This window comes from Cricetulus griseus (assembly GCF_003668045.3).
Source record: "Cricetulus griseus strain 17A/GY chromosome 1 unlocalized genomic scaffold, alternate assembly CriGri-PICRH-1.0 chr1_1, whole genome shotgun sequence".
Lineage (NCBI taxonomy): Eukaryota > Metazoa > Chordata > Mammalia > Rodentia > Cricetidae > Cricetulus > Cricetulus griseus.
The window spans coordinates 217,414,000-217,435,940 of record NW_023276807.1 but is presented as its reverse complement, the minus strand read 5'-3'; the positions used below and the strand labels follow the sequence as shown (position 1 = coordinate 217,435,940).

The 21,941-nt window shown below is 42.6% G+C and overlaps 1 protein-coding gene across 1 annotated transcript in view; it reads left to right on the top strand.

The window, feature by feature from the left end:
* LOC100752832 (guanylate cyclase soluble subunit beta-2) overlaps nucleotides 1–21,724 on the top strand; it is a 49,584-nt gene extending 27,860 nt beyond the window's left edge. Inside the window, exons 8-15 of the mRNA XM_035453103.1 lie at nucleotides 1,054–1,157; nucleotides 2,674–2,890; nucleotides 9,298–9,618; nucleotides 12,404–12,552; nucleotides 13,163–13,309; nucleotides 14,762–14,916; nucleotides 16,201–16,352; nucleotides 21,438–21,724. Coding sequence (XP_035308994.1) covers nucleotides 1,054–1,157; nucleotides 2,674–2,890; nucleotides 9,298–9,618; nucleotides 12,404–12,552; nucleotides 13,163–13,309; nucleotides 14,762–14,916; nucleotides 16,201–16,352; nucleotides 21,438–21,583 — 1,391 coding nt within the window. The 3' untranslated portion in view covers nucleotides 21,584–21,724. The remainder of the gene's footprint in view (nucleotides 1–1,053; nucleotides 1,158–2,673; nucleotides 2,891–9,297; nucleotides 9,619–12,403; nucleotides 12,553–13,162; nucleotides 13,310–14,761; nucleotides 14,917–16,200; nucleotides 16,353–21,437) is intronic.
* The last annotated feature ends 217 nt before the right edge of the window (nucleotides 21,725–21,941 follow it).

The following is a 21,941-nucleotide window of genomic DNA, read 5'->3' as shown; positions in this document are numbered from 1 at the left end:
GATTTGGCATTTGTGGTTTTTAACTTTAAAAATCGGTCTCTAACTTGTCATACAGCAGTTCTTTTGTTGGTGCTGGGTAGCATGGAGACGCCATCATCTCTGTAATCAGGAAAGCCACTGTCTTGGACTCAGTCCCAGGAGGTGACCGTGAAGAGGAGGCTGGGCACAGATGTCCCAGGCACAGTGAATTCTTCATCCCTTCTGGACCCAGGCCTTGTTTACTGGGGTGTGTTTCTGGACTGGTAATCTGTGGTTAACCACAGCCAGCCAGCAGAGGGCAAGAATCAAGAAAGTACATTTCTGTCTCTGTCCTTGAGGAGCTGTGACATGGGACAATGCTGTTCAGCTTTCCATTCACAAGACTCAACACATTGGGTCTTTGGGTACTGAGTTAGTCTGGCTCCCAGCACCTGACACTCAGATGGGAGTCAGAGCCCTGACCCAGTGGAAGAAGGGAGCTAGATGCTCCTTGTCATGGCCTGGTAGGTCAAATGACAGGCATTTGGGAGAGGGTCTGCAGGGCTCAAAGAGCTGCATTCTGAGTCCTTCAAGCTGTGGCAAACACAATTGACATCCTTTGTCCGGGAGATTTTCATATCAAAAAGGCTCCATTGAGGATCTGCACCCCCTGCCAAATAGACTGTTGGTTAAATTTTCACATGCCACCCTAAACTGTCAGTCTAAAAAGCTCCATGGCAAATGTCCCTGATGCCGGGCTGGGCACACACTCACTCCTCTGCTGGCTCATTGTCTGCTTGTCACCATTTCAATGCCAGTTCTGTTTTCATGGTGAGACATACTCAATTGGCCCAGAAACTAACTCTTCAGCAGCGGGCAGAAACTTGGCAGGGGGCAGGAGGGCTTCTCAACCTGGTCACAAATTTTCTGTTTGTTTTAATTTGGAGGATAATTGCTGTGGCCATCTGGAGATGCTGAGAGAGCCTGTGTTAAGGAGTGGGAATCACACTTTGCTTGTGACACACTTAAGATTCTAACCCTGTCTAAGTGGCTCTGTGAGGGCCTCTCACTAGGGCTTTCTTTCTGTGTGTCTAGGGCCCCTCAGGAACACATTCCAGCCTGTCTATCCAGAGAGACTATGGGTTCAAGAGGAGGTGTTCTGCAATGCATTTCCTTTCCACCTTGTTTTTGATGAAACAGTAAGAGCTCCGTTCCCTCAGAAGCTTTGGCTTGGGGCTAAGACGGGGATAGGGAGCTCAATTCGTTTTGCTTGGTAAGGATTTAGATCCCTGAGTCCCCGGGGCTTAAGAGACTAGACTTTGCCCTGGAGGGTCCACTGACTTCATTTCATGTTCTAGACTCTTCTGAAACGCATGCTTGTCTTTGGGTAAATATAGCAAGGAAGTTGAATAAATGGGAAGGAAGTGAATAAATGGGAAAGTTTATGATCAGAAAGAAAGGCTAGAGGAAGACTTCAAACTTCACTCCAGAAAGGGGCATTGGAATACACCCTGTAGCCATGGTCCTACATGTGACCTGCTAACCACTGCAGGCACAGCTCATTCTCAACCCCATCCTGTTTCACTTCCTGCATCTTAGTAGCACTCCCTGCTGTGTTCTGTGGGGGCGGGGGCTGTGAGCACCACCATTTAAATTTGATTGCTGTCGGTTTCCCAGGATAAAATAACTTTCAGCTGGAGCTTGGGTACGATGGCACACATCTATAATCACAGCACTCAGGAGGCTGAGGCAAGAGTTAAGTTCAAGGTCAGCCTGAGCAGCATAGAGAAACACCTCAAAAACAAAAACAGATGTAGATAGAGATGACACGGACATGTGAACTGAGTTGATTTTTCTTATTCACTTAAAGGGCACAGAGGCAAGATGAATTTAGACACAAATATCTGTTAAAATGGTCAGCCATTATAATTTCCTCTCGTGTTTACTGGAATTCATATACATGTCACCTGGCAGCTGACTGCTCAGCATGAACTCTATAACCTGAGTATAGTATCTGCCTTCAGAGATGTGACAGCATCATGACAGTAAATAAACAACCATAAGTGGAAACAGAATTACAAGCCAATGAATGCCAACATTTTCCCAATGCCACAGCATTATTGCTACTCATGCCACTGTTTCCAACCCAATCTGCTCTAACTCCTCCCTTCCCTTTCAGCTTTTGGGTATAGAATAACAAATGGAATGGTACGTGAAGTTGATTTCTGTAGCTTACCTGAGTTCTTACGGTTAGAAAGGCTCCCGGACACTGTACTGGGATCAGACATGGGATGTTAAGGTTCCCATTTCATTCTCCATCTTTGCATTGTCTGGAGAGAGCAGAGAAACATTGCCCCAATCCCAGGATGAACTGGTGACAGGTCCAGAATTTTGCTAGTTTGTGACAGGGGCAGGGGTGATGTGAGGGATGGAGAGAGATAGCACAGAGTGACTAGTGGCCATGTTGAGAGCCTTAATGCCTCTTGGCAGTCAGAATATGCTTTTGGGTAGCCCCGTGCTATTTCATTCCTCTTCCGACATCAGCTGCAGATTTGACTATTTAAGAAAATAATAGTTTTGTTATGTTTACTCCATTACTGACCCTCCTTCTCCCTAGTGTGTCACAAAGCAAAGCCCAAATGTCATATCTAAAGGGAAGTCAATGGTGCAAGTTGCTTTCTGATCCCCAGACAGCCTTGTGTTCTCTGTGGATAGCTAAGGGTCAAGCAAGCTGGAGTGAATATTCAGAAGTATGTCCCCGGACTCCTAACCCAGAAGTTTGGCATGAATGAGTATTTCTCCATTGTCCACCCTCAAGTTACCTTCAGCATCTCCAGCATCTGCAAGTTCATTAACAGTCAATTTGTCTTGAAGACACGGAGAGAAATGATGCCTAAAGCATGGAAGAGCCAGCCAACACTCAAGCTCCGAGGTTAGAGCCCATGCCTTTCCCTTCTGCCTGTTAGAGCAGCAAGAATGGGAGGGCAGCTTTTCAACTTCCCCCAAGCCAGCAAAGGGACTACATTGAGAACAAGGTCTTTTTGTTTCTCTGTTTGTTTTTTTATTTTCTGATATTTTTACTTGGCCTGATCAGTAAGTAACATTTTATATCTTCAATCATTTCTGGTTTAGACATAAAAAGACTATATATACCTATAAGCATACTATATAGAAATACATATAAATTCCAACACTATATGCTTTGAGTTTCTGTTTAAGTTGATGCTGGCCGTGAACTTGCTATAAACTGCCTTTATTATGTTGAAGTATGTCCCTTGGATCCCTAGTCTCTCCAGGACTTTTATCATTAAAGGATGTTGGATTTTTTCAAAGGCCTTTTCTGTGTTGAATCAGATTATAATGTGGTTTTTGCTTTTCAGTATGTTATATGGTGAGTTACATTTATTGATTTGTACATGTTGAATCATCCCTGCATCTCTGGGATGAAACCAACTTGATCATGGTAGATATATTTTTGACATGTTTAGGGGTTTAATCTGCAAGTGTTTTATTAAGAAAATTTGCATCTATATTCTTAAGGGAAATTAGCCCATAATATATGTTGACTCTTTGTGAGGCTTTGCTTTTAGGTATTAGTGACCTTGCAAAAAGAATTAATAAAAATGTTCCTTCAGTTTCTATTTTGTGGAATAATTTGAGGGGTATTGGTGTTAATTCTTCTGTGATGATCTCATAGATCCATGAATCCATCTAGCCCTGTGCTTTTGTTGTTGTTGGGAGACTTGTAGTGGCTGCTTCTTTTTCACTAGGGCTTAATTCACAGACTTTTAAATTGCGTATTTGATCTTGTTTTGATTTTGGTAGGTCACATATCTAAAAAGATTTGTCCATTTCTAGGTGGAATACAGATTTTAAAATATGTCATTATGATTCTCTGAATTTCCTCAATGTCTATTATAGTTCCTTCTTTTTGCATCTAATTTTGTTAATTTGGAGCTTTTTTCTCTGTCTTTTATTTAATTTGGATAAAGGCTTGTCAATCTTGTCTTTTTTTTTCCACAAAGGACCAAGTCTTTATTTAATTTTTTCTATTTTTAACTGTTTCTATTCCATTGGCTTCAGTTCTGAATTTGGTTTTTTGTTTGTTTTTTGGTTTCGGTTTTTTGCATCTACTATTTGTGTGTTGTTTCTTCTTGTTCTGGAGCTTTCAGATGCATCACTAAGTTAGTAATATGAGATCTCTCCAATTTTTTATTTAACTATTTTATGTACATTGGTATGAAAGTGTCAGATCCCCTGGAACTGAAGTTACAGATAGCTGTAAGTTGCAATGTAAGTGCTGAGAATTGAACCCAGGTCTTCTGGAAGAGCAGCCAATGCTCTTCATCCCTGAGCCATCTCCCTAGCCGGAGTTCTCTCTGATTTTTTGAAGTATGCACTTAATGCTATGAATTTGTAGATAGAAATTGTATAAATTTGGCTTTATTATAGAATTTTTTCTTTATCTGTCTACTGAGATTGATAGTTTTGCTGGGTATAGTAGTCTGGGCTGCCATCTATGGTCTCTCAGAGTTTGTAGAACAGTCCCTTGTGGCTTTCAGAGTCTCCATTGAGAAATTGGTTTTTATTTTAATGGGCCTGCCTTTAAATGCTACTTAGTATTTTTCCCTTTCAACTTTTAATATTCTTTATCTGTTTTGTACATTTGTTGTTTTGATTATTATATGTCATGGCAAATTTCTTTTCTTGTCCTATCTATTTGGTGTTCTGTATACTTCTTGTACATTGATAGGCACATCTTTCATTAGATTAGAGAAATTCTCTTCTATGATTTTGTTAAATATATTTCCTGTGCTTTTGACATGGGTTTATTTTCCCTCCTCTCCCCCTGTTATTCTCTTATCCATAAATTTGGTCTTTGCATAATGAACCAGCCTTCCTGGATGATTTGTGTCTGGATGTTTTTAGATTTAACATTTTCTTTGGCTGAGCTGTCTGTTTCTTCTACCTTGTCTTTAATAGCCAAAATACTCTCTTTCATGTCTTGCACTCTGTTGGTGATGCTTACCTCTGAAGTTTTTGTTGGACATCTTAAGTTTTTCATTCCAGTTTTATTTCAGTTGAGTTTTTCCCCCGTGATTCTATTTCTTTGTCAAATACTACTTTTATGTCTTAAGTTGTTTTCATTATTTCATTCCCCTCTTTGTTTGTGTTTTCATGAACTTCATTGAGGGATTTATTTATATCCTATCTAAGGCTCTTGATCATGTTAATAATTTCTATTTTGAAGTCCTTGGCTTCTGCTTGAGCTATACTACATTTCTCAGAACCTATTGCAATAAGGTTACTGACTTCTAATGGAGGAATAGTTTTTGCGTTTTTGTGCAGGGATCTAGGCATCTAGAAGTATTACATTTTGAGGTGTTTCTTGGTGTTGATATTGGTCTTGTCTTTGTTGTGGGGGTGTTCCATTCTTTGGTTGCTGTTGCTCTTTCTGTATCCCAGGCAAGTGTGGTGGCTATGGTCCCTGATAGATAGTTTTCGCAGGTCAGTGGGTGATAAACAGTCTAAGAGGAAAGGCTGGAACAGACCACAGAAAGTTCTAAGGGGACAGGGTGGGTACCAAGAGATGGAGTTCTCAGGGAATGAAGATGATGTGGGAGAAGGGGATCTTGCAAGGAGGATTCAGTAGAAGAAAGAATAACTCTAAAATTAATGTGGTTTTTTTTTTTTTTTTTTTTTTTAGGAACTTCAACATTTTTTAAAGTTGCTATAATATTTTACCTTCCTAGTAATAAGGCACGAAGATTTAAATTTTTCCACATACAAATACTTATTACATTCTATGTGTTTAAAAATAACAGCCACTGGACGGTGGTGGAACACGCTTTTAATTCTAGCACTTGCGAGGCAGAGGCAGGCAGATCTCTGTGAGTTCGAGGCCAGCCTGGTGGTCTACAGTGCGAGTGCCAGGATAGGCTCCAAAGCTACACAGAGAAACCCTGTCTCTAAAAACAAAACAAAAGAAAAGCAAAAAACAAAAAACAGCAAACCTAATGACTGAGAATTATCTTGTGGTTTTGATTTATTTGTATTTTTCTAGTGACTGGTGACTTTAAGTATTTCCTCAACTTCCTTCCTTCCTTTCTCTCTTTCTTTCTTTTTGACATTACATCTTTAAACTCATGATGATCCTCCTGCCTCTTCCTTTCAAGTTCTGAGATTACAGGCATATATCAGTACCATCACTTCTAGGCCATTTCTTCACGTATTTGCTAAAATGGTTACTGTGTGTGTGAGAGAGGTGGGTCTTTATCTAGTCATTAACTCCTTAAGAGAGAAATGATTTACACATATGTTCTCTTATCCTATGGGTTGCCCCTGGTTTATTGTTTGTGCTCTTTGATGCTAGAATTTTTAAATTTTAATGTAGTCTAATTCATCTATATTTTTCTTTCTGGCCATGTTCTTGGTGTCACCGCCACAAAATCATTGATATGACCAAAGCCATTTTCCTCTGTTTTCTTCTAAGTATTTCATATTTTTGCTATTATCCTTAGGCTTTCAACCAGTGTGAGTACATTTTTGTACCTGCTGTGAGGGACACCTTGAGCTGCCCGTTAGACTGATGATCATTCTGTATATATGTTAAACACATATATAAATTGAGCTGAGGAAAAATCCTCAGGAAAAGATATTCTGAAAGCTCAAGTTAATTGTAAAGTATAGTGATAAGAGACATAGTTATCTGAAAGGGTCTGACTCAGATAGTAAGACTCAAATAGTATGTAAAAGTAAAAAGGGTTTATTATAGCAGCATATGTAGGGTTATTCACTTGTACAAAATGACAACCCCGAGAGGAGCATGTAAGCTCCTTTTAAGCACTGATAAGGGGAGTTTCAGGGACAGTTAGGTAATCTCATGTATAACTGGTTAAGCAAGCAGCAGTTATATTAGTATCCTTTTTATTGACTGAGATTTAGTCTTATCAGCTTTGGTTGTATTTGCTCAAGCTTGGGTAAGTCCGGACATGTCTCAGAAGGGGGCTGCTGGATTTGTCTTTGAAACACTGTGGAGCTGACCTGACTTAGACCTGTGTTTATTTTCTCCTTTGTCCTGAATGCAAGGATATTTTGGATAAATGGCCTTTTGTGGGAAAGACACCTGTTTTTCCCTTCCCAGAGAACTGAAACCCCTAAACTCAGTTGGGAGAGTTTAACCCTCATAGCCAGATGAAGACCTGAACTCTGCCTTGCATTTGGAAACATTTTAAAAGGTCTCTTGTGGATACTATTTGAGGTTTGAATGGCAAGACTAGAAGTGTGTCAAAGAATGGATCATGGTTTAGAGAAATTGAGTCTGGCGGGTCGGGATGGTTATTGCTGGGGTGCAGGTGAGGTTTAGGTGTGAAATTAGTTTAGGCAGGAGTCCGGGGGTGAGAGTCAGAACAAACTCACAGTATAACAAGTCAGGACATGGTTATTAGATGTTATGAGACAATATTTAGGACAATTACTACCATTCTTGCTTGGGAATTGTTAAGGAATGTATGATGAACTGAGAAAAGACAAACTAAAATCCCTGAGGGCAAGAATTTAGTCAGTTCACATCACCACGTATTCTGATGCCTAAAGTGTGCCAGGTCAATGGTTGGTACTTAATACTTAAGTGACAAAAGAATCCATGATAGAGAGCATTTGTAGAGATGATGGAAAGTGAGATGCAGACATCCACAAACAAGCATCTAACGGGGAGCAGAGGAAACAACTAACATGGCTGCCATATCATCATGGAGTGCGATTGGGAAACGAGTATCAAGAGCTTAAAGAAGTAGCATATTTTTGTCTAAGCAATACCATATGCATGAGTGTATCCTTTAACAAAACAGCCACAGATATACATAAAGAAGTGTCAAGCTTGTTCATAGCAATATTGTTTATAGAAAGATACACTAGACATAATGTAATCAATGCTGGCTTATAATTTAAATAAAACACCACAACCAATATAGCCAGCAAAAGTTGTGCTCTGTATATCTGTACTAAATACTGCAGGGAAATATATTTTATTTGAGAAATTCAAATTGCAAATTGATACCAGATAGTCCTTCTTTGGGGAATACAGAATATTAAGAGTCATTATATGTCTGAAGTATTATTTTCAATGATTTTCACTATTTTCTTGTGCTTATAGTCCCTCTTTGAGTAATACAGATTATTAAGAATCAATATGTATCTGCAATATGATTATTATAGATGACATTCACTCTTCTCTTATGCTTTTTCCTTTTCTCTAATGAATGGGCACTGCTTTTATGATACATTAATAATCATATATATTCTTGAAGAAACACACAGTTTGAGCCTGGGAAACAAGATCTCTTAGGAGACTCAGATTTATTGTCATTGTGGTATAGGACACAGCTGGATAATGTTAAAAGAAAAAACCCAGACATGTGTGGTGGCTCATATCTATAATACAAGCACTTGGGAGGTTGAGACAGGGGGATTGCCATGAGTGAAAGACCAGCCTAGGCTACAGAGTGATATCCTGACATAATAAATAAATAAATAAATAAATAAATAAATAAATGGGCTGGAGGGATAACTCAGAGGCTAAGAGCACTTTGTCTTACAGAGGACCTGAGTTCAGTTCCCAGTACACACATCAGATGGTCCACAACTGGCTGTAGCTCTAGTTCCAGGGCATCTAACACATCAACACTCAAGTTGGGAACACAAACACACATACCTACATGCAAATAAAAAAATTTAAAGAAATAAACATACACACACACACACAGAGAGAGAGAGAGAGAGAGAGACAGTGAGACAGAGAGAGAGAGGCAGAGAGAGAGAGAGAGGGAAAGGGAGAGAGAGAGAGAGAGAGAGAGAGAGAGAGAGAGAGAGAGAGATAGAGAGACTGAGACAGACACAGAGAGAGAACCTGAACTCAAAGTCTTAGACAACACAACAGTTAAGAAAGTAAGAAAAGGGGAGAAGGTGGACACAGACCAAAGAAAAACTTCAAATAAGTAGGGCAAGTCCAGAGAGAAATCAGTGGTAGAAAGCCTCAGGAAGCAACATTTCCCATGGGAAGGTTAGGTTGACACCTAAGACAGTAGAAGAACAAAGAAAAGAGAAGACGTAGCAGCTGGTGTTGGCACCTCAAGCTCAGACAGAACCACAGACACAGAAGAGTCGCTGTGCACAGAGTGGCAGATGAGTGAGTGGAGACAGCAATATAGATGCTTCTTATGACACATGGCTGAGAAGAAGAGAGCAGGCTGTGCAGAGGCCAAAGGGCATGTGGTGATGCTTGCCTCTTGTTCCATGTTGGACGTTCTATGTAATCACATCCCTCCCTGTGATGGACAGGCCAGATGATCTGGATGGACTCTCTGCAGTGCATGATCTTCATGTGTTCTCCAAAGCTCCGCAGCCTGCAAGAGCTGGAAGAGAGCAAGCTGCATCTTTCTGACATCGCTCCCCACGATACCACCAGGGATCTCATCCTCCTCAACCAGCAGAGGCTGGCAGAGATGGAGCTGTCCCGCCAGCTGGAGATGAAGAAGGAGGAGTTGCGCATCCTCTCCAAGCACCTGGCCATCGAAAAGAAGAAGACAGAGACTTTGCTGTATGCCATGCTGCCTGAACACGTGGCCAACCAGCTCAAGGAGGGCAAAAAGGTGGCTGCAGGTAAGGTACCCTTCTTTCTACAGTGACCTTGGAGTATAGGGAGGATCACGCTCATGCTAAGGGGTGTGGACTTTGAACCTAGGCAGATCTGGGCTTGGAGCTTGATTTACGGCTTTATCATTTAGAAGTGGTGTCACCTTGGGCTAAGTGGTTAACCCTCATCTCTTTCATTTCTCTTCTCTATACTGAAGATAATAAAAATAACCGAGTGGACTGTGGATTATTTCCAGAGCAGGAGAAGGATAAGGAGGCTCTGGGGGTAGTGATGATTCTGGGTTCTTATAGAAAATGAAAGTGTTTGTTATTTTATAGAGAGTGAGGATTGTCTGAAGTGTGTGTGTGTGTGTGTGTGTGTGTGTGTGTGGTGGATGGGCATGTGTGCATGGTGGTACATGTGTCTGTATACATGGAGGTCAGAGATCACTGTCTCTTTCTAGTTCTTTCCATCTTATTCCTTTGAGACATGGCCTCTCGCTGATACTAGAGCTATGCTAGAGGCCAGCATGCCTCAGAAATCTTCTAGTATCTACCCCTCACCACACTCAGGTATTTGGACAGCTGTTTATGTTTTTTTTATGTGGGTGTTGGGTTTGAACTTGGGTCCCTATGCCCTCACAGTAATCAGTCTCTCAGCCATCTCCTCCTAGCTATCTCCCTACTCCCAAATGCATTTTCCTTATAGCAGAGGTGGCATGACCAGTTTAACATATGCCAGTTTGGTTGTGATGCAGTGAAGAAGAGGAGGGAAGGCTTGGAGCCCATCACACAGCAGCTGAACTCTCACACATATGCAACACACACACACACACACACACACACACACACACACACACACACACACACACACACACACACACCAGAAAGAAGATCAGGGCCTGAGGCAATGGCAGTCATCATGTCAGTTTAGAAATGTTGAGAGCGTCAGATATCTGCAGGACTTGTAGGCAGACCTGAAGGGAAGAGTGCTAGCATAGAACTATACAGGTCTAGAATCTGTTGAACTGTGGGTGATAGCTAATCATAGGCTCTGTGTATGATGTAGGATTATCTGGTTAGTTTTTGTCAAGGTTGACATAAGCCAGAGTCACCTGGGATGAAAGAACCTCAGCTGAGGAATTGTTTCCATCAGATTGGCTTGTAGCGTGCCTGAGGTGTTATTTCTTGGTTGATGGAGGGTGGCCTAGCTCACTGTGGGTGGTGCCACCTCTGAACATGTGGCCCTAGGTTGTGTCAGAAAGTTTGCTTGGAAGTGAATCTGGAGGCAAGCAGGTAAACAGTGTTCATCCATGGTCTCTGCTTCAGTTCCTGCCCACCTTTCCTCAGTGATAGATGGCTAACTGGGAATTGTAAGAGGAAACAACCCTTTTCTTCCCACATTGGTTTTAGTTGGTGTTTCATGACAGCAAAAGGGAAGCAAACCAAGACTATAAGGTAAGAGGAGAAGATGATAGGGAATAACTAACATTTAAGAATGAGTAAACCAGACAAAGACATAAAGCAAAATGAACTCAGTGCTATTTTTAGAGTTGTTTTGTCTCACGTTGCTTTCTTTGGACTTTTTTGTTTTTAACCCTATTGGTCTTTTGCTTATATAATATGGTTTCTAATTTTGTGTTTTTATGAGTGTATGACTGTGTCACTGTGTATGTTTCCTGGGCTTTTTCTTTGTTTTTTAAAATAAGTTTGTTTGTTTTGTTTTATTCTGGTTCATTTGCTTTTCATTTGTGTTCTAAAGAAGGCGTGGAGTTGGATGGGGGTGGGAAGGATCTGGGAGGAGACGAGGGAGGGGAAACTGTGATCAGTGTGTATTGTATGAAAAAACTTACTTTCAATGTAAGAAATGGCCATAATGAACAAGAAAAAAATTAAAATATAAACAAGGCTGATACCGGAAGCACAGATGGTAGAGTCACAAGAAGGGAGGTCAGTGCCAGACGGATAAACAGTCCAGGAGGCACCCCACTATGTCCCAGGTTTCAGCACTCACTTAGTCAATATACATTTACTAAGAATCTGCCCGTGCCAAGGCCTGTTCTATATGTTAGCATGCAGCAGATATCAGTACTGATAGTCTCCCACCTTCGTTCTTACTGAAATGAAAAGTGCATCAGGCGGAGAGACAGCAGGTGTGCAGGCTCTGAGGCAGGAGGCTGGAGTAACCCCAAGAAAGACAGCATGGCTGGATTAGAGCATGCCAAAGGGAGTCCTGGAGACAAAAGGTCAGAGGAGGCATGGACAGAGCAGGGTCCCATTTGTAGGGTAAGCTAAAGATTAAAAAGTGAGTATTTGCAAGACTGTTGTCTGCCATGTAGAAATCAGTGTAATTGGGGACCATGGTAGAAGAGGGAAAGAAATAGGAGAATGTGGGAGCTATGCCATTCTACCAGGACAGACTCTTCCAGAACCTATGCTGGCGTTTCTGTAGTTCAGGTTTTGCTTTTGGACCAAAGGAACCGTTTCGCTCAACCCACAGCACTTGCCACTTCTCAATGAGTAAGCATTTGCTTGCTCACTCCCGCCCCCGCCGCTAGCTGGGGAGCTGCTTAAGGCCCGGAGCTCCTGCTGCATATTTCATGCAATATGATTCCTGTGGAATGATGACTATCTCACAGCAGGGACTCAACGTATGCACTCATATCTGCTTACTAGATGAGGAGCAGTGGATGACATCAGCGCCTTTCCCCCAGCATGCAGGCAGCCTTGGTCTTCAAAAGGCACCGGATTAAAAATTCATAGAATTATGATTTGGTATCCTTGGTGACTACTGACATCATTTCTGTTGCAGGAGAATTTGAAACGTGTACAATCCTTTTCAGTGATGTGGTGACATTTACCAACATCTGTGCCGCCTGTGAACCTATCCAAATAGTGAATATGCTCAATGCCATGTACTCCAAGTTTGACAGGCTAACCAATGTTCACGAGGTCTACAAAGTAAGTGTGTGTGTGTGTTGGGGGTGTGTGGCCTGCTTCTGGAATCAGGCCAGGAAGAAAGTACTTGAACCTGTCTTCCTTTACTGCATCTGCACCAGTCTGAAAAGGAGAGGTTCACAGGGAATGAGAAGTGCTTAGGAATCCTTTTAGAATACCCATGCTCAGATGGTGCTTTGGTACCCAGGAGCAGCAATTACCACTTCCCCAGGCATCAGTCTCCTGCTCAGCAGTGTTTCAGTCACATATTTCGTTATCTAATACAGGACATCATATGGCTACCCAGTAACTTCAACTTCTCTGGGACTCATTTTCACTAAAAGCAGAAAGGAGGCTAGGGGTATGGCTCAGAGATAAGGTGTTTGCCTAGCTATGTGAGACCCTGAGTTCCATCCCTGATACCAAAAGAAAAACAAAACAAAATCAGAAAGACCTCTTGGTTGTCTTGTGTTCATTTTTTTATGTTCCTTCCTGCTCTCATTTTCTCAGCAAAGAATCAGTAGCTTTAAAAGCTCTTGTTGTCAAAGTATGGAAAACGGCAGGCATATGTAGGTGTTTGGTTGAAGGAAACTCAAAACACTTTTTTTTTTCTTTTTCTTTTTTCCCCTGGCAGGTGGAAACAATAGGTGACGCTTACATGGTGGTAGGCGGAATACCAGTGCCTGTTGAGAGCCATGCCCAGAGAGTTGCTAATTTTGCCTTGGGGATGAGAATTTCTGCAGAAGAAGTGATGAATCCTGTCACTGGAGAGCCCATCCAGGTAGGGAGGGAACAAAGCAGCGCTTCTCTTGAGACCAAATATAACACCCAAGTGTAAAGCTTTAGTCAGCTTGGGTCAGGTTTGGGCTATGCTACACCATGTACATTGCATCATCCATCAATGTTTATGCTCCATGGCAGGAAAGCTATGAAGAAGACTCAGCTTTCTTGGGCTCCAGAGCAGGCTGTTTGCTCTTGAGATTTCCCTGTGACTCCTGGATACTCCTCTTCTTTGTAATAGGACAGTGCTGAGTGTACCTCATTCATGATTCCGGCTTTTTTGTTCAGGCATCACTGCAGGTGGCTTGGCTTAACTGAGCAACCAGAGAGTCCTGCTTGGGGAAATGAATGCCCAGCATGTTCCTGATAGCTCAGAGCTCTACTGAGGCGTGTACCATTACTGATATGAATGGGGCACTGGAGAATCAACCTTGGACAATTTGGGGAAGTTTGGGTTTGGTAAAAATTAAAGATGTATTTATTTGATAACACAAGGTAGCACTTACACCTTTAGGTATTTTACCTGGAAGGAATGAAAACATGTTCACAAATGTGTCTTTACATACTGTTTATAGCTGCCATACTTATCATAGCTCTAAACTGGGAATAACCTAAGCACCCACAAAGAGGAGAATGGATGAATGAATCATGATGCATTCTTCCTAGGGCAATAAAAATTATGACTATGGATATACAGGACACTGTGAAGGAATCTGAAAACAATACATTGTATGAATGAAACAAGCATTCTGATTTCATTCATGTGATGTCCTAGAAGGGCAAATTAATATTTGCTATAAGGAAGAAATCAATAATCTCTTCTGGACAGAGGGTGAGGTTGTGGAACCTTTCCTAAGAGGCTTGATTAAATATTCATCTCATGTGGGGCACCAGCAACAAACCAAATAAACAACTGAGTCTAAGATGAGCTTCGTGAACCAGTGAGATTACTGGGGTTACTTACAGGGTCCTCAAATGCAGCTGGAGCACTAAGAAGCCCAGCTCTGCATTAGTGACAGCTCATGGGGGCCACCTTCCAGAATCCGACCCCAGGCAGCTCCTGCAAAAACAGTTTCCCTTCCCTGCAGAGTTTACCACCTTTGTGTGGGGGGTGCCTTTTGAACCTCAGCACTTCTTGAGGTTCACCATCTTTTTATGCTGCTTTAGCTTTCTCACACTTGGGATTTTCCTGTCTCCCCCAGAAAGCAATGCTGTAACCCTCCATGCTGCAGGTTGGGGGAAATTAACTAGAAAAGGGCACAAGATAAGTTTGCAGAGTAATGGGCTATTCTACATTTCATTTGTGATGGTGGTCACAGTGACATGTGCACTTGTCAAGCCTCACAGAGCAAACTACTTTAATAGGCATATTTTCATTTTAGCTAAACCAGGCCTTTAAAGCAAAGGCAAGAATAGTCAATATCCTCTTTTCAGTGACATTCTCTCTGTACAGATTAGAGTGGGAATCCACACTGGACCAGTCTTAGCAGGAGTTGTGGGAGACAAGATGCCCCGGTACTGCCTGTTTGGTGACACTGTAAACACAGCCTCAAGGATGGAAAGTCACGGGCTTCCCGACAAAGTACATCTGAGCCCCACAGCCTACAGGTTGGCCATCCGTTTACCCCTATCTTCGTTGTCCTTCCAGCTTCCCTAAGCTATCTTACTGCCCAGCAGCTTGGGGAAGGACAGGAAAAGAAGCTTTTGTTTCTTCCCCTGTGCTTTACTGACTTACAGTCAGTAAATAGTGTGGGGCTTCTACCATAATTTGTCTTTTCCTGTAACCCCCAGGCCAAATCCAATCCGTCACTTGTTTTTCCAAATAGTTTTATTGGGACAAGACTGTGAGACTTAGAAGAAAAAAAATTTTGTTTGTGGTACCCAAAACAGAAGCTAGAATTCAGCAGTGAAGTCCCTATGACATCAGGCACACACTTTTATTTACACATTATGTATAGCTGATGTCTCTGTGAGTGGCAGAGTCAGGCAATCATGACAGCAGAGACTGTGGCTCACAATGCCTGGAACATCCTCTCCCTGATCTTTCACAGAAAAATCTTGTTGGCTTGCTCTAGTAAAGGAAGAAAGAGAATTCATAGTTGGTTTTGAAGTAGAACAAATATAAAGATGCCCACCAAAACGGCACTATTTCCCGAGTGGTTAGGAAAGGCCCCACTCAGGTTGGGTTCCTTCATATTGGTTAGCTCTTTCGCTGTTAAACTGCTCCATGAATAAAAAGCCACTGCCACTCTTATTTACATGAAACCCAATTTTAAAAATTCCAGTGAGGTTTTGCTGTTGGTTTGTTGTTGTTTTTAATTTTCCTGTTTTCTAAAGAAAGAGAGAAGTCATAGAGTTGGATGGGTGGGGAGGATTTTGTAGGAGATGAGGGAGGAGAACACTTGATTAGAATATATTGTAGAAAAAATATTTTCAATAAAAGAAGAACAAAGGAAAAAATCTGATATTGAGTCTTGCCTCAGCTCTGAGAAGGCCAGGAAGAACTGTGTGAGGTTCAGACTCCCACAGTAACCATTCTACCCTCCTACCAGTAGAATCAGACTGTGGGATATGGGAGGTTGAGAGGGGTCCATATTCAGAAAGGAAAGCTTTATGGAGATGCCCGAGCTGAATCTTGAACAAGGATTTAGACAAAACTAGGGTGCTAGGGAATAAAGACCAAGCAGTAGGGGTAGAAGCAAGGTGTGGGGGTCCCCTATGGCCACTCCCAGCCCACTCGGAACAATGGTCCATCATGCCTCCCTCCTTCCCCATTGAGTCCCTCCCCAAGTCCTCCTAATGGGCTCTCGATGTCACTCCAGATCCTCCCTCCTCTGCTGTGGGTCCAGGACTTGTCTTGATATTTGGCACTTTTGGTTTTCCTCTATATAGAGCCCTGGAAAACAAAGGATTTGAAATTGTCAAGAGAGGTGAGATTGAAGTGAAAGGGAAAGGAAAAATGACCACATACTTTCTGATCCAGAACCTGAATGCCACCAAGGATGAAATCATGGGACGATCTACAGCTCTCACCCATCAGAAGGGTAAGCAAAGTCACAAGACTTGTCCTCAGTGTCAGGTGTTCCTCACTGAGCTCTTCAAAGGTGTCTAACGTGGTCCTTGGGTCAGACAGGTAGCATCCCACCCTCCAGGATGCTGCTACCATCCAGGCAATGGAAACCTACAATGACCAGCTCAGCAATCTTTCTCTGGACACTCACATCCTGGGGCAAGGTCTCACCTGCATCAGTTTCCATGGTGCTTGTCTATCCAAGAGAAGAGTTTTCCCATAGATGCTTCTATGCTAGGAAATTACTCTGAGTGCTTCCCATGCTGGCTGCAGTTCAGTTGAGCATCCCTGGGAGAAGAGCTTGGTTTAGACTGTTTTCTAGGAGGAGACACTGAGATGGAAGGGTCTAACAAAACAAACAAACAAACAAACAAACAAAAACTACAAAAAAAAAAATCCCGGCTTAAATCACTGGGACCAACACTAGTAGTTGTTTGGGGCCCCATTTTTAGGCTCTGTGCCTTCCCACCAACATTGCCCTCCCCTTTCATCATGCCGTTCTCATAGTACAGAGAATATTTTTGCCTTTCTTCTTTGTTGTTGTGTTTGAATAGAGTGAAGTGAATGGAACAGGGGGTGTGAGGCTGTGTCATGGTGGGAGGCACAAGGGCAGGGCAGAAGCCTTCCGGGGGATGGCCCAGCTTAAACTCTGCACAGGTCTGTGCCACTCATCTGCAGAGGCCCCTAGTGCTTTCCTGAAAGAAACTGGGGTATGTTTACTTAGGTATGTAAGCAACTGCCTTTCGATATTGATTAAAAAGTTTCCTTTCTAGCTCTCTCTGCTGGCAGGCTCTTCGGGCACATCACTTCCTCTGGGCAAAGACCAGCTTCCTCCCTGAGCCCCTTGGTTAGGTAGCATCAAGCAGATAGAGAACACATCCCTGTGCAGGGTCCCCTAATGGGATCCATCTCTTCTTTTTTCACACACTGCCCTTACATGGTCTCTTCCCTCCCAGCAGTCTTGAATTGCCTGCCATAAACCCTCTCTTAGGCTCTAGGTCAAGGCATTTCTGTCTCTTGGGTTGCTTCAAGGTCTATGAAGTACAGTGTTAAGGCCTCTGAAAATCTTGGAGCTCTCAGGAGACATCTAGGATTCATAAGGGACATGGTAACCTCGGGGGCCTGGGCATTTTTTCCTAGTGATCATTGCCATCTGCTTACAGTTAGATTCTCAAAGCCAGTTATGGAAGACAGGACTGTATGACTATTATTCTTCCCAAGACCATTTCTTTCTTCACGTTTCCATGGTACACACATGCTGATTTGGAAGGTGGGGGGTGCTAAGGAGGGTGGTGGTGGACGATTTTCAGGTAGCTCTAAGGTGTGTGCAATCCAACCCCCTTGAGGTTCAGAGCCAGGAAAGAACAATCCAGAGTGGAAAATGAACCAGAAGGCAAATAGCCTGTCACCTATCCTTCTGCCAAAGCCGGTTAATAACTCACTGGGCAAATTAGACAGAGGTCCAGGAGTTCAGCCAGCTATATGCCTCATGCTGACTACCAGAATGGGCAAAGCTTCTGTTAGGGTCAGGCTGAAGTGGGAAAAGGCTTGCAGAGGGTCAAGGTTGAAGCCAAGTGAGACCTTCCATGTTTTATTATCTGTCTAAGTGGTAGGGCACTCTCAGAGCCCTGCCCCCAATACCTAGCAGTGGTCCAAATCCAACTTCTATTCCCCAAGGCAACAGCATTTCCCCCAAATCAATGCTATTGTCCTTGCAGACACTACAGCACCACACCGAACCCCCCACAACTGGCAGTATAATGCACACAACTACACAACGGATGTCTGTCCAATGGGAGTGCATCATCTATAGCCATCGTTGCCATTTCTGTCAGTTTATTTCCAAATGTTTTTGTGCTGCTTCTAGTATTGGGTTATGTGGTTTGTCTAACCAAAGATTATTTCTTTATTAGTTCATATTTGAGAAGAGACACCTATTTTTTAAACCAGAAAATTTCATAAACCAAAAGAAAAAAAGAACTCCCCTGAGATTCATCACCCAGAGAGAGACTATTGTTTTAAAAATTGGGGTGGGGGGTGCATCTTCTCAGAGTTGTGTGCATAAAGGTATATGTGTGTATGCTTTCTCTTAGAAAATGGGAGCATTACATACACACATATATGTATCTTTTACTGCTTTGTACTTTGCTTTAGAGCTTGCAATAATTTTTTTACTCAGTTTTCATTTTATATTTTATGTGTATAGGTATTTTGCCTGCATGTATGTTTGTGCACCATGCGTGTACAGTGCCTATGGAGGCTGTAATAGGATGTCAGGTCCCCTGGGAGTGGAGTTAGAGTGACGTGAACTGCCATATGGGTTCTGGGAATTGACGCGTGCTCCTCTGGAAAGACACATGTTGCTCTTAACTGCTGAGCCATCTCTTCAGCCCCTGCAATAGATTTTAAAATTAAGTATGGAAATTCAACCGAAGGACAGCGTGCTTGACAGGGCACCTTAATTCCCATATGACTTGTGTGGTTACATACCCAAGCTCACATTTCTATACTAGCAAAAGGAAGTCCCAGTGGTCATGTGTCTCTGCATATCTACAGTATAACTTCAGTGACCTTGACGTTTTTAAAAATCATGAGGTTTCCTCTAAAATCTTCAGGAAAGATTAAGTTCATTCAATTTAGGTTTTTCTTTAGTTTATCTCAGGTGTGTGGATACAATTAATCCATAGAAGACAAACCTTATAATGAATCAGGAAAGGTAACTAATCAGAATGTTATGTTGTGCGTTCGAACACATATGCATGTGTGTGTGTTTGTGCTCTCGTGTGTGTGTGTGTGTGTGTGTGTGTGTGTGTGTGTGTGTGTGTGTGTGTGTTAGTGGAAGCCAAAGGCTGAAGTTCCCCCCTTATTTTTTGAGAAAAGGTCTCTCACTGAACCTGGAGTTCACTGGGTGGCTAGTGAATCTGCCTCTCTCCCCTTCCTCCCCGCCTAATCCCCGTCCAGTTTTGGGGTTACAGGTGTATGCCTCCTTGGCAGTCTTTTATGTGGATGCTGGGGATTGGCAAGCTCCTTGCTGACTGAGTCATCTTCTAGGCTCTCTTGCAGCATTATGCATCTGTGAATTTAGAAGACAGCAGAATGCAGATGAGGTCCAGACGGCTTTGGTTGACAGAATTCAGTTACTATTTAGTGCTGATAGTGGCAGAGAACCTGGAGACAGGTAGCCAGGTATGTTTTGGCTTTAAATGTATATGTGTGTGGTATGCTTGCCTGTGTACGTGTGTTCACCTGTGTGTGTGTGTGTGTGTGTGTGTGTGTGTGTGTGTGTGTGTGTGTGTGTGTTTGTGTGTGTTGTAGGCTGAGGCTGGCATCAGTGTCTTTATTTTAAACTGGGTAGGATCTCTCATGAAATGTGAAGCTAGGTGTCTTCCTTCTATGTGGCTTGTGGGGATTTGAATTCTAGTCCTTACACTTAAGCAACGTTCCCCCACTGAGCCATCTTCTAAACCCCAAGCATTTTCAATAGAAAACAAACAGACAAAACACTGAGTTTGTGTTCTGCATTTCTGCTTTGTGATACTAGCATAAAAGTGAATCCAAACCCTTTGAGACACACTCTCTAATTCAATGTGCACAGTCCATCTCTGAGAAATTTAATCACTTTTAAAATTATAATAATTATCAGATTTCCAAGAAACCTAGTAGTGTAATAAACTCCATAATTAAAAATGAAAAAATAAAGGATTTTTAAGAAGATTACAATTAGCAAAACAAAAGAAAAAACAACCCTAATACTTGAATAGATAACAGTGGCTGGCTGGACACGATTCAGTATTTGCTTTTAGGTATGATGAGTGATGGCAGAGAGGGGAAAGGATAGATTGTCAGACGAACCCTTAACTAGTGGAATCTATACTTAGCCACTCCACTTGGACCACGCTCTATAAGAATACCATATTTGAAAAAAAATGTGTACATTTGAGAGTTCTATGGACCTTGATTCCTTGTTCCTTTTAGACCCATTTTAAATTCTGCACACAACTTGTCTACTTGAGTTGCCCCAGGCCGGCTCTGCCTGTCCAGATCTCCTTCTTTGCTTCTGGGTCTGAGGACACAAGACTGGAGACAGGTCCAGAAGCCCCACTCACCTCGTAGTCAGTAAATACTTTATCAAACAGGGCTTGTGATAGTCTGGTCCTGCAGGAAACTGCCTAATGCTCTTCAGATCTTAAAGAGAAACTGATCATGAGGCAGATTTGTGGAGGACCCTGAGGCACTACCAGCCCCACCCTGCGCCACAGAAGCCGACTCACGAATTTGGGGAGGGAGAGCAGATTTGATTGACTGCTTTCAAGGATTCTAGATATATGTGAGCCTCTATCCAACACAGGAGCCTTTCTAAACTTAAGTGTGTCTGGAACAATGATTACCATAGGGAAGAAAATGGACATGACATGTGACCAAATTCTCAGATGCTGCAGGGTGGGCAGGCAGCGGGGTAAGGACAGCCTCTGCCAGCTAGCATCCAATAGCCAGAGTTCTCTAACCCCACTCCCTCTTCCTCTCCTGGCTCACATCCCAGAGGCAGCTGTGTTGCTGAACCTGCTCTCTGGCCTCCCACAGGTAGACAAATTGGCTATTAGGATTTTTCTCTCCATGTGGGGCATTGCGTTAATCACTTGATATAAGTCATCAATTTACTTTAATTATTAGTTTCTCCCATTTTAGAGATGAGGAATCATGAGACCCAGAGAGTAAGTAACATGGCAGTCACAGGCAAGCAGTGCCACACACTCCAGTGCATGGCACCAGGTCTAAACCTCATCTCCTGTGGCCTTGCTGTTCAGGGCACATAGACAGTGACATGCTAACAAAGGCATGTGAGTTGTGCAGAGGTAGAGATTTGTGGTGACATTGTAGTACAGCATAGCAGAACAAAACTACAGAGAGGAGTGGGGGGTGTGGGTGTGTCTTTGCAACTGGGAAGATCTTATTGTAAGGAGTGGCCACATTGTGTTTCCAGGAACCTGGCTCCAACAGGGCACCCTTGCAGAGAAAGCAGCCCGAAGCTTTATCCACTGACACTTCTGTCTTGTTTCAGTTTCTGATGAAGCCACACCTGCTGGGAGCCCTGTGGCAGGACAAGACTCCACGGATGTCATCAATGGCCAGCCATCACCAGATCCAACCAAGACAAGTTTCCATGCTAGTGACCCTGTACCATCTGTCTTCTGTGTTGTATTGTAATCAAGAGAAAAAGTGAACCCATGGGATTCATTTCTTTTAATCAATGGCAGCAAGGACAGTTAACTTAGGATAATTTGGAAGTTCAAATTGTTTTCAATTGCATATCTTTTTCAGCATCCCTTTGAGAATAAAAGGATAGAAATCAAGCACAAGCCTGTGAGGTTTCGAAAATGCTTTGTAGTCATGGATCATTGCCAGCCTTCAACTAACTTGGGCTGTATTTGTTCTACATGGTGACTTTGCCTGTGGGTCTCTTTCTGTTTGCTTGCTTTTAGCTCCATAGCTTCCCAATCCTTGCTTCTGGACAGGTGCCCTAGGGTCCAATTTCACAGGACACCCTGACCTTGGGCTCCAGTAT